At 40.7% G+C, this 13313-nt stretch overlaps 1 protein-coding gene across 1 annotated transcript in view; it reads right to left on the bottom strand.

The window, feature by feature from the left end:
- nr3c2 (nuclear receptor subfamily 3, group C, member 2) overlaps window positions 1-13313 on the bottom strand; it is a 91673-nt gene that overhangs the window by 40120 nt on the left and 38240 nt on the right. The window contains exon 3 of the mRNA XM_042484494.1: window positions 2700-2827. Coding sequence (XP_042340428.1) covers window positions 2700-2827 — 128 coding nt within the window. The remainder of the gene's footprint in view (window positions 1-2699; window positions 2828-13313) is intronic.

Genomic DNA, 13313 nt, shown 5'->3' on the forward strand with positions numbered 1-13313 from the left:
GAGGAGGAAATACTGCGAGAGGGGAGGAGTAAAACGTCTTCTCACGTCCTAACTTACACCTCTCCGGTGCTCACTGCTGACACATCGTTTTCCATCGCTCTCCCCGTTTCTTACTCCCTCTCTTGGCTCCTCCTCTCTTTATCTCTCTGTCTGCGTCTGACTTTTTCTTTGTCCTTCCTCCCCGCCTCCTCCTCCCTCGCTGTATCTGTTTCACTGTCCTCTATCTCTCTTCACTTTGCAAAATCCTTCTCTCACTATTTTCATCCTTTGCCTCCCTCCACCTTACCTCTCTCTTTCCACCTCAGCAGCAGCTGTGGAAGGGTCAGGTAAGGCAACAGCTCGCTTTGCACATCAGAAGGGCACACACGTCGCACGCAACCTTGGTGACATCACACCACTGTACGTGGTGCCTTTATTACGCTGTTGTAGTTTGCACAGTTGCAGTTGTTTGGCATAACTAAGAGGAAACTCCAGTCAGAGAGATGCTCATAGATAAGAGTGCTGTATTAGATTTAAAGGGCATCATATAATCAATGAGTCAATTTCCGTTTAAATATAATTCATATGAGAGACAAATAGGGTTTCAGTGGTGTAATCACAGCAGCTATAGAAATCTCAGCACTTCAGCGCCTCACCTGACTAACGCTCTCACACAAAGTCAGATCTCTAACATCTGCTGCCGGCTCTCTGCCGGCCACGCTTGAAGCGAGAACAATGGCATGTCTGATTCGATAACCCCTGACACATAATGTGGTTTCAGGTCGCCGTAATGATGGTGTGTAAATATCATCAAATTAAGGAATGATTTGATTGGGAATGAGTGCAATTCCTCCAACGGTCAGGAAAACACCTAGAGGGCCTGATAGCTGACAGGCAGGCTTGTTTGCTTGTTTTTTTTTTTTCTCCCTGCCTGCACTGGCTCTGTAAGAGTGTGTTTTGCATTCAAACACTCATCTTAATGAGTGAGGCCAACGCCTCAGGCAACAGGCACAAAATGAAAAGCACATTATGGCTGTTGCTGATTTTTTCCTGAGCTAAATATAACATAAAGGGCTGCTGCAGGAAAATTACCTACTGAATGTTTTTTTCTTTTTTTTCCCCCCTTGATGTGCCACTCTACTTGGTCACAGTCTATAAATGTACTGTACCAAATATGTTTTTTGGTCATTTTAATTATCTTTTAGAAGAAAAAAAAAATGTACAAGGTCCGGTGAGCTCAAACCGTAGTTGGTGCATTAAACAGTGTAGTGGAAATAAAACTAGAATTCTCAATTAGTTAATAATTCTTGCAAAAATGATCAGCGCTGCATGCTGCCCAAACAAAAAGAACAAGCTGTTTCACGTCTGCTTCATCTGACTGAGCTGTTCAAACTGTTCTATCAGGAAAAAGTGATTATCTCAAAATGTGCGAAAATTGCTGAGTTATTGTATTTGCACACATTTTCTCATTAACATTTCCCAGTTGGAAAAGCCGTAAGCTTGTTGCACTTTTGTTTTTTTTTAAGATTATTTTCTTGGCTTTTGCCTTTATTTGATAGGACAGGTTCAGTGTGAAAAGGGGAGAGAGGGGATGACATGCAGCAAAGGGCTGCAGGCTGGGGTTGAACCTGCAGCCGCTGCAGTAAGGACACAGCTTCTTTACATCAGGTGCCCACTCTGCCAGGTGACCTCCGGGGCGACCCGCATGTAGCACAAATTTAAACATATTTGCTATAAAGCACCACCCACCAAGCACTTATAATTAACTGGTGAATTTCCTGAACAGTAACAGCATTATACCACCAAGTAGCTTTCTCCTCTTACATTCATACAAGTATAAGGGTTACAGTTTAAACATGTCACTGTCCTCTTAACGATAAAAAAGAGATGTTTTTTTTCTTTTTAAAATGTCAGTAGAAGAAAACAACTATGGCTAAGAGTTAAATACAGCAACAAAAGAACACAAATGAAAGATTGCATGATTAAAATATTACAGGAAAAACTGGCTCCACACCTACCTTCTGTCTTGAACAATTAAGAGCGTGCATTTTTAGCACAAAGACATCCATTGTGTTATAACTTAATGCCATTATTGTGTAAAACTTGCAGCATTTCTCTATTTAGTGTGTTTGATGTGCATTTCTTTGTGCTGCCTATGTGTTGTCAAATTGGCAATTGTAATTTTTAATTGGCTTGTTTTGCTAAAGCATTCACATTATGTCAACGTTGTGACAATATTTATTTTTATTTGCTTGTGTTTTCTTAAAGATTTACCGTCCAGGTTTTTCCTAAAAAAAATAAACAAACCCAAAACAATATATAGACACATACAGAACTAATCCCTCTCAATCATCACTTATGACCCACTTCAAGTGTGTGTATTTTTCTGCCGTGACTCTTCTTCTGCCTGTATTTTCTTTTTTTTTTCTGATTGCAACGTTGACGTGTATCCCTTGGCACTTAGGTGAGGTCTGGGTTTTATAAAAAGGTACCAATCAGATGCCAGACCATAAGCAACAGACCACACAAATACAGGGAAGCGAAATGCCAAAGGAGAGTGAATCTGGAATTGGATTTAACTTTCATTTTAGCTGGTGAGTGTGTTTACAAACAGCGACCAACATCCTTCATAGTTCTACCTTTAAGTTGTAGTTTGTTAACCTCTCTCAGACATCCCAGAAAAGACCTACATCTTGTATGAACACGAGTCAATGCCATACCTTCCACAGCTCTTTTGAAGAAGACTTTGCAGCTTCCACATGTCACGACACCATAGTGGCATCCTGATGCCTCGTCTCCACAAACCAGGCACACTTTGGCCGTTGAGGACGGTTGTCTCAGTGGCGAGCTGAAAGGACACAAACACACACATACACAAGAGTTTTCAGACTAGACATAAATCACCAAAGAATTTTCAAAAGTCAACAACAAAGCCGGGGCAGTCTGTCCCCTTCCTTACAGTGTTATTGCCTGATACACATTGTGAAACATTCTTGGGTTTTATGACCCACCGTACAGTAGCAGCACAATGTGGCTAGCCATAAAGATGTCTGCCAGCCAAGAGAAGAGGGCTTTGCACTCATGTGATTTATAACTTCACCAGACTTACAGAGATGACAGTGACAGATTTATAGAGGAGATTATTTAAATTCAATAAGCAGAGAGACACAGAGCAGGATGTCAAATTTAAGTAGGATCCAAAATACTTGTCCTGTTCTCTGGCATTAAAAGTCTGATGTATTGGAAAACAATAATGCAAACCGTGATGGATCAAGTATTTGACTGTGTAGTGGTGTAAACTGTGTAATTAGTTCAGGGTCAGAAATCAAAGGGGAGATTTTTACAGACATAGCATGTCATGTTGTCGTTATTTACTCCGAGCAACAACCGACAGGCAATGGCGTACATGACAGTGTGCTGCAATTCTGATCCAAGGCATTGTTTACTTTGGCATCATTTACAGCTTTCACTACTGACTGATTTCTACAATTGCATGAACATTGAAGCTCAGCATGTACAATGTGTTCTTTTTACTCTGTCATGCAGCACTAAATGGCAGAATTAGTCACAGTCAGTTACAGTTAACCTCTCCCTGCAAATGAACCCATGTGGGTCGTGGTAATATGTGCCAAAGGTCAAAAGTAATGACTGATGTGTGTCTAAAGATAATCTATTAACAGAAAAGGCAGTTTACTACTGTGTTTGAATAACTGACAAAACCCTCACAGTGCACACAAAATAAAAAAATTGTCAGATTTACCTTGATTATTATAAATGCAATAATGATTACTTTAAAAAAAATAAAATAAAGTGCATGCATTTCCCTTTTCACTTGGGCTTACCTCTGATTTGTTTGACCGATTTAAGTACTGTATGACCAGTGAAAGGTACTGGGCTTTTGGCTGATTGGTTGTTTAAACCTCTGATCAGATGCCACTGACTGTACTTTGTCAGTTGATGTTTAGTCAAAACTGCCGTATGAGCAAATTTAGGTTGGTAAGATATTCATAATGTCACTGATAAATTCTGTTTATTAATACAGATTGAAGAGCAGCTGTACAGTGTCAGTATTAGCGCTCATCTCATATATCAGTGGGAAATTATCATCGACAATATAGCTTCCCCTGATACTGCATATCAGTATTGACATATGCCTCGGCCAATAAATAACAAGAAATTGCCGTACAGAAATTACATGACATAGTTTAGCGCTGGAACAATTAATATAGTAGTTGATAGACAGAAAATCAATTTGCAACTATTTTGATCATTGATCAGTGATTTTAGCTCTTGCATTGTTTATATTAGAGCCCCAAAAAGTAATTTTTAAGTTTATTTATTAAACTATAAAATTTGTTGTCACAATTATATTGATAGCTAAAATTATGGTAACCTTATTAAAAAAAAAGTGTGTTTTTGGTTTGGCTTTTATGAAAAAGAATATTTTTGATTTAGGTATTTTAAAACTTGAATTTTGGCATTGACACCAAAAATCCAGTATGCATTAGACTTTAGTCAGTATACTATATCTAGATTTGATGCTAAGCCATTTATTAAGTCTTTTAAGCATTTATGTTCAATGCATATATCCAGGGACATTAAGATTGAGTCTATTTCTCAAGCCAGGCTCTGCTAAATGGAGATGTAAGGCAAAAGATAGAGGGAGGGCGACAGGCAGATTTAGATTTTGAACAGGCCACCCAGTGCTGGGCGGTATGAAACATGACATGGTTTCATCAGTTTGCAGAGCAAGCAATACTCTATGGATGAGGCTCCGTGCGTGCACGAGGCTGAATGATGTGAGTGAAATTGGAATGGGCCCATTATATTAGGGTATGCTACTTATTCATGCTACTTATTAATGGAATGACACTGAATCAGTTGGCTCTCACATGTGATAAAAAATTCAACACACATTTACATTTTGAGTAGATTAAAAGCTTCCTGCATTTAAGGTTACGTGTGGGTCTACACAAAATGAGGATATACTGTATAATTTTCGATAAAACGTTTCCCTTCATGTGCGCTCACACGCACACACACACACACACAAAGAACAAGACACGTAGATGGGTACAAAGAGAGAACACCTTGTATCAAAACATTAAAAGTGGCCTCAGCTTCCCCTTCTTTTCTGTTCTAATTACCTCTCTCCCATCTCAATCAATAACATGCAAGGTGATTGTCTGGTTAACATTCTCCTTACATCCTTCATCAGACCAGCTGCCAAGCACTCTCTCTCTCTCCGTCTCTCTACCTCACACGCTCTCTCATGCACACACATTTCCTCCAGGGGACTAGCTGGAAAGGGGTACAGCAACAGCACACTCAGATACAATCAGGACCACTGATCTAATTCCCTCTTGTCCATCTACACACACATTCAATTTGTTAGGACGCTTAGAGGAGTCTCTGGTGAGGTGTTTGTCTGACTAGATCTTTCTGGCACGGGGCCCCATGGTTTCAGCTAATGTGAGTGCGAGTGTGTGTATGTGTGCATGCACAAATCCAATCCATGTCAAGATGTGTTTTTCAGCATGTTAATCTGCTGAATATCGCCCCTCCCCATACATCGGCCTTTTCACACCGTTACCAAACACTGTTCGAAGAAAAGCAATCCACGGCGAGAGAAACAGCCTCAGAAAGTTTAAAGTCAAGAACAACACAAGCAGAATTCAAGCCGCCCCTCTAAAGTACGCTTCTAATATGCAGTCAGTGGTCCACCCTTTCATAGTGCCGCACATTAAAACATTGTCGCTGCGTGCCAGGCTGCCTGCCTGCTGGTCTACCAACAAGGTGACTTCCCCTCCCTCAGAGAAGTATATAGGTCATTCACTCTCTCTGCTTATGAAACCAGAGCAGACGGGCCAGGCTGCAGTGACTGTGCACCAACGGCTGCCAGTAGCCCAAAACTAAACACAAGCTACCCGACGTTCCCAAATCGGGCTGTTTGAGCAGAGACGCTAGCCTACAGTTTGTCATGTGCAAGAATAATAATGGAAGGAGCTTGAGAGAATAAGAGAATGACGTGCAACAAAGGTCTCCAGTCAGAATCAAAATTAGGATGTTGTGGTTGAGTGGTGCGTGCCTTTGACCACCAGACCACAACGACACGACAAATACATTTCCTTTTTGTTCAGCTTGTCATTTTCAGAGCTTAAAATATTCTGAGGTTGTAATTTTTGTCTGTTTCAGTGAAGGTTTAAATGATGATGTACCACTGGAAGCAACGTTGTTGTGAAGGCCGGCAGTTCAGACCGTTAATTCCTGCATGCAAGACCTCGTGTCAACCTTCATCTCATGCTGAAAACACAAAGCCAGAAAACAGGAGAAGCAAATTTGCAGAGAACACGTTAACTTACTAGATGTGTATTTTAGGCAACTACAGCATATCACACAACAAATGTTCTGCTTAATCCTTAAAGACAAGACATTTTTTCTTTTTTTGAGAAAAAAATCTTAAATAATCCATCACAATATCGCGGAAATAATGTTCACAAAAGTTCTGCAGTTGTGTTCAGGCTACTTCTGTGAACTGGGCCTTTTTTTCTTGACCCCTGTCTTCTCTATTTCTGGGTACAATCTCAGACTAACTCAATGGGACTGACTGCACGGATCAAAGGTCTCATTCTTCGCTCCAGTTGTTGCTTTTTTCTCTTCCTACAGAAACCCCAGGGCAGCGGTTTCATTGTTTTCAGTGTCCTTTCATCTTTAAAGATAACACACAAAGCTAACAACTGATTTAGTTGCTGTTTATTTCCCATGAGGATACAGATGAGTGTGCGAGTGCACAGCGCCTGTTTCTTCCCACCAAAATGTGCAAGCAGAAATTTGTATCTCTCGCTAACGCTCGTTGCCCTCTTCGCTGCTTCTCAGACCGACACGCTGCTTAAGATATTAATGAAACGACAAAAGAAAATAAATGTGAGAGCTTGAAACCAGACGAAGCCCACTGTGCCCACTAAAATGTGTGAGGACCAAACCACAGGACAGATGTTTGGGCTCAAAATTGGCCTCATGCTTTTTCTACAAGTAATTCGGATGTCACACTGGGAGCATTCTCCAAATGGTTCACATTTCTCCACCCTCTCTCAGCTGTGGAAGGAATGCTAAATCAGCAACACCAGAAACGACCGCCAGAGATTCATCAGAATCTGGAAATATTGCACTTGATAATCACAGGGGTCATTTAAAGCAATCTTCCTCTTCCTTTTTTTTTTTTTTTTTAAGATAGTTTTTCTCAAGTCGGAGTTGGTAATCGACATTACTCATAAAAGAGTCAATATGGGTCACAAGAAAAGGTCAGAAGTCATGCGAGCTTGCCATAACTAGAACAATTAGTTTCCATAGAAACCAAGCATGAAGTTGAGGAAAATGACAAATTAGAGATACAAGGGAAGTCATGGGGGCCTGTGGTTATTCTGAGGTTATCAAGATAACATCATTATGGGTGAATAATGGGCCGTGAGATGGCTATATGATGGAGGACCCACGTGGTGAGAATGAACCCTGTGACCCACATAAGTACATTAGCATGGCAGAGTCAGTAAACAAGCAGCTGAGCCACAGACAGAGTTCTGTTGTATAGAAAAACAATGTCCTCCTCATGCATGTTACACGGTCAATCACAAACACATACACACTCCTGCACTGTACTGTACTGTATTTACACTGCTGTGGATCCGGCCGCCCACTGTAAAGATAAATTTGTGTGTGTGTGTGTTTGAGCAGACACACCGACTCGCTCATTCTAGAGGCTGTTATCACACGGATAGTTCAGACAAGTACCACAGCCTCCCTGAACCTACCCCTCATGAAAGAGAAGCATCCTTGACTCTGCAAAAAAAAAAAAAAAAAAAAAAAAAAAATGCACAGCTTTCACGGTACAGTACGTCTCTACAGTCTGGCCCTACAATATTTATGTAATACACACCTTGGCATGCTGAAAAACCTTAAGCTAGGCCTGTTCAAAGAATATTTATGTAACACACAACTTGGCATGTTGGAAAAAGGTAAAGGTAGATTGGTTTAAACAAGCGGAGGGAGATGAAGAGGGAGAGGAAGAGAAAGAGAGGACAAAATGGCTTACATAACCATGAGCAGACAGTATAAACATTAGGTTGACACCCACTCACCGCCTCTCAAAGGGAGAGAGGTCTTATGGGTAGTGTTAGAGAGCCACCAGGGATTTATTTTTCCTGGTGAAGGTGACCCTGGCATTGGGCAGAGTACCTGAGCATACAGAAATATGAGATTTCCTCTTTGTCGGGCTTGTGTTACACTTCTGTTAAGGTTACAGTATAATCTACTCTGAGTGGCTGCCTCTCATTGTTAAGAAAAGAACCAAAACCTTCAAGTGTTATTTATGGGGGTCATTTTCTGTTTTCAAAATCATAATTGTGCTATTTTTCTCGTAAAACAGGGGAGACTGGGGTTGATTGACGCACAGATATTTCCTGGTCCTTAGAAAGTCGCAGAAAGATAAATTTAACATCAAAATAATTTTCATTTTTTGTAATACTAGCATTTTAACATTGAGCCAAATGATAGAAAATGACCTAATATTATAAGAAACTTAGTTATTAATACCTCAGACCTTAACTTTTCATTAGCTGCTGGTTAGAACATCTAAAGGCTCATTTATATTTCCTTTACGTATGAAAATAGATAACGTCCATTTCAAATGTCACTGTTCTCATACTTCCATGCTTCATCTATGTTAGCACAGATGCCACCAAAAAATGGCAGGCGGAGTCAAAAGGTTTCAACAAGAACAAACAAAGGGGACAGCAGAGAAGGTTGTAATAATGGTCCTTTAAATGGAGGCAGCATTGTAATTTTACCTCATAGTACTAAATATTATTGTGTAGTACTCGTACGGTTGTGTCTTGCTTGAGCTACGCTACACTGCCTCCACGATCTCTGGTGGTATTGCTCAGCTTTGTTCATAACTAAGCTCTCAGAAAATGTGCACAAATACGGATGAAATTACCACAGAGTACAGACAGAAAGCTCTGTCTATCTCTGTCTCCCTACGTAAGGTTGAGCATTAATGATCACTAAGATTGATTATGCCAGTGAAATATGTAAAAGAGTAAAAAGTGTGCAAACCAACCCTGGTCTTCCCTTCAATAGATACAGACTTGAAATAGAGGGTAAATGAGGTGATTTCACTATCAAATAAAAAGCATTTCATCGCAGAAATGGCAAATTTACTTTCTGAGGGAATCTGGTATCCCGGCTGTGATTGCATTCCCTGTTTTAATTTCCAAGCTGTTGTGTTGTCTCCCCTCCAAGGCTTATGCCTACAAACTTTAAGTGACCTTCTCCATAACAGCAAATCATGATTATCTGTCTCCTATAAATCCACTGTTTTGAGTGTAAACAAAGAAATGAGACAAGTCAAAGAAATGCACTCACTCACTCTGTAGGAGGTTGATAGAGGCTTTGTCTATGGGCGGAAACAGACAAGAGTATCTCATGATCTACACGCAGTATCCAGTTTGTACTCAACATGTCTGAAGCTGTGCCTGACTTCAAATTCCATAAACCAAATCCACAGCCGCTCTTCACCTCTTTCACCTTTTCTTTAGTGTGCAACCACAGGGTCTCATGGACACGGTGGGTAGGTTTAGGGCAGCAGGAGTGTAACTCAGCTACTTTTTAACTAACCAGAACTGTTTGACCATTTTTACTTCACCTAATTACTGTCACACACAGTGAATGAAATTAATCACCTGAGATATTTTGGCTAAGTTGCAAAGCATGCAGGCATGAATCTCAGGGAGATGTGGCAGGGTGTTATTATCTGGTGGGAAGGATTATAGTGGCTGGAAACTCCCGTAATTCATGCCTGTCGAGGGCAGCGAGGGACCGATCACATCCATGCAGCATAAAATTAGGCATGGGATGCCACTGAGTGCCCAGAGCTACGTTCATAGTTTCTGTGTAGCACAACATACTTAAACTGTGTGTGAATGCTAACATGCTGTTAATGAATTCTGTTATGCAAGTTTTTTTTTTTTACTTTTCAAACTGCACATAAAAACTTAAGGGCAACTGTATTAAAATTCTTTTTTTTTTTTTTTTTTGCATAATGCGGCAACAAGCAAAATAAACAGTTCCTATATACAGTTTATGGGGTCAACACACCCACTCGTTTGTTTCTGACCATATGCATTGCACAGGATTCATTTACACACAAAGCATGAACCAGGCCAAAGATCTCCAATACTGCTAGGAACTCAATTTAGATGGATCTTGCATCTGAGCCTTAGAAATAATGTATCTGTACAAGGCTGAGAAGGCGTGTAAAGAGGTGTAAATCCCACACACATTAACTTGGGTACCTCAAAAATGTTCTCCATTTAGAGAAACATTTTACCGAGCTAGAAATGGACAAAACACCTGTAAAATGTAGTGTAATGCAAAACAACAACCCAAAAAATTGCATGTAACTTGGAAATATTGCACTACAAAATGACACAATTTACTATGCTTAATTCATCTCCATGAAAACAATCCTGCTATTCATTTTTGCAGCTCTGTAGCAGCCTCGACTGATCTATTCAGCAAGTCCTGCAGCGCTGTTTTGATTGGCTGTGACAAAAGTGTCTTTACTGCCTTAAAGCAGTTAGGTTCTCATGTGCTCCTCACACTGATCTGTTACTGATCCCCAAAGTTTCTGTTTTTAGCACCAAGTTTCCAAGATCTTTTTTGCTGCAGAGAGAAAAAGCCACAAAACAGCTGACATGTTGAGAAATACATTGCTGGGCATCAGGTTGATTTCAAGGCATGGGAAATTGAGAAATAATGCAAACAAGAGGCCAGTGATGAAAACAATGTTCTACACATGAAGAAACATGAAATACCAGCTTGAATCAAATTTTTCTCCTGAACATAAACCTACATGATAACAGCATAAATAAGCACGGTAGTTGGCTTAAATCTAACTAAACACACAGAAAGGAGCCTGTTTTTAACCACCTTTGTGAAACGTGGCTCAAAATTTTCACTAATCTGTCTTACTGCCAGGAACATAAACACAAATGGACCACTTCAAAGCTACGCTGCTAAAACTGGTTTTGTTATTGACCCAAATCCTTTGATTTCAGTGGCATGGATGAACTCTAGACCTGGCCTCCCCTGATGTGGTTTCAACTCTATTTACTGCTTACTCTGCTTTCTCCCTTCGACTCCACGCAATACCTGGCTTCTTAAGAGTGTGTCTCTTTCCAGGTTTTGGTTCTGTTGTCTGTACAGCAGGTGACCTCCAAACTCAGCTTAGAGGCCCTGGGACAAATGAGAAAAACAAATCCCTGGAGAGGGAGATTATCTTAAAGGGATCAGCCCTGACCCGAGCCACCTCCACGCCACATACTCCTTACCTCTGTTCTCCTCTTTCTAGCAAAACTTAGCATGGTCAACTCCTGTTTACCCTGGCCTTGTTAAGTGCAAGAAGGGACAATAGGAGTCAATAGGATTACAGTATACTACAAACTAAACGTTGCCATTTAAATTCTCTTTTTTTGCATTTTTTTTAAAGAACAAAGCTTGTGGGTCCAGAAAAATTAATCGTGCCAAAAAATATCTTATTCAAAAGGCGACCTTTTCCTTCCCTCTGTGATTCAAAAAGGCCTCACTCTGAATGTAGGTTAATGTACACTGGCGCTGACACATGTTGCCAGCAACCCTACGCATTAGCTGTCACATGCAATCATCCTCAACACCCACCAGTCATTTACAATTCTGCCGGGACAAACATGGAGGAACGGCAGGTGGGGAGTCCAGCGTGTGCAAAGAGGAAATGCTGCATACACAAACCATAATGCATTAATGTACATACTGAGGAGATAAAGTCAGCCGCGGGGCTGCCAAGTGGATCTGATCCGAGTGTTTATTGTATGTATACTTTTTAGTGGTTCCCAAAAGTCACAGGGTATGAAACCACAACCTCAAGAAGTGGGCTATGCATGAGAGCCAAAGCCAAGTTCCTGGTTGGCTGGGATCCAGGTGGTTAGCACCACGGCAGCACATTCTGCATGTTAGCTCAAGAACTGCTGAGAACTGCTCTCCAGTCAGCCTCTCTATAGTATCTGACAGGTTCAACAGCAGAAGAGCAGCCGTATACCCAGCTAGAAGTCTTGCCTGCACTCAGCCACTTAGTCCAAACTGCTGCTGACAGCATCTATCAGGAGCCAATCAGGTGATCGACGAAAATGTGCCGATGAAACATAAACTGTACAGCTACAGAAATGTGGGTTTTCAGAAGTTTCCTGCATGGTGTTATACATATTTTATTGTTTAAAATAGCACATATGCACATAAACCTTAGTAGCAGGCGGAAAAAGAAGGAAGTTGGTTAAAGCTCCATTTCCATATTCGATGTTTTACAAATATATTTTTATCTTCGAGCGGGGATGATCCATTTGGTCTGTGAATGCATGTGTATCCGCCCGTCCGCAGCTAATCTCTCGAACCACTGGGCAAAAACAGCCTAATATTTTGTGTACACATTTAGGACTGTATGTTCAAGGACCTCCTGTGGTTTTGGTGATTCACAGTTGTTGAAAAACCTGTTTTATTGACGGTTTTCTGCAATTGACGGCTGGATTTTCACTCCTTTTGAATGGGGTTGCAAGTGTTTTTTGGAAATTGGCTCAGCTAAAAACAAGCCTTACTGTCCATTTCAGACGTCCGTTGTAAGTTTAGACTTATTTTGAACCATAGCATCTGCAAAATAATTGCATACCTAATATGTTATGATCCACTTGAATAAGGTATGATACCAGATGAATCGGTCCCCAGTTTTGTCAACTTCACCGCCGTCTTGACGGTAAGGGAGCTGGGAGGAACAATTCCACCAGCTGTAGCTGTGGCAAGCTTTTCTTCTGTCCGCTGCATGGCATCATACAGAAGAGTTTTAGAGGCAAAGTGTTTTGCTTTCCTGATTTTGTAGACTTACAGATTTTTTTGACTTGGTCATTTTTCTTTGATATTTGTGATTCTACCCTAAGAAAATAAGCAGTAAGTTGTGAATGACATGGATCAGTGATTTGTGGCTGTGTTATAAAAGATACATTCATTCTCATCATTATCTATATACTATATAATATCTGTATTTCACACACAGTACCTGTTAGCAGTAAACATTGCTCTGCTCTGCGCAATGTGCTTTGGCTCCATCAAAAATAGATGACGTGTATTTTTTTTAGCCTCTGGGACGCTTCTGAAACATTTTGCAAGGCGTCTGCTGAAATTACAAGTATTGTCTTAAGTGGCCACAATCACCTCGGGTGGCCGCCTGCCGTAGATCTGTACTCTACTGAATGCAC

This window comes from Plectropomus leopardus, chromosome 4 (genome assembly GCF_008729295.1).
Source record: "Plectropomus leopardus isolate mb chromosome 4, YSFRI_Pleo_2.0, whole genome shotgun sequence".
Classification (NCBI taxonomy): Eukaryota; Metazoa; Chordata; class Actinopteri; order Perciformes; family Serranidae; genus Plectropomus; species Plectropomus leopardus.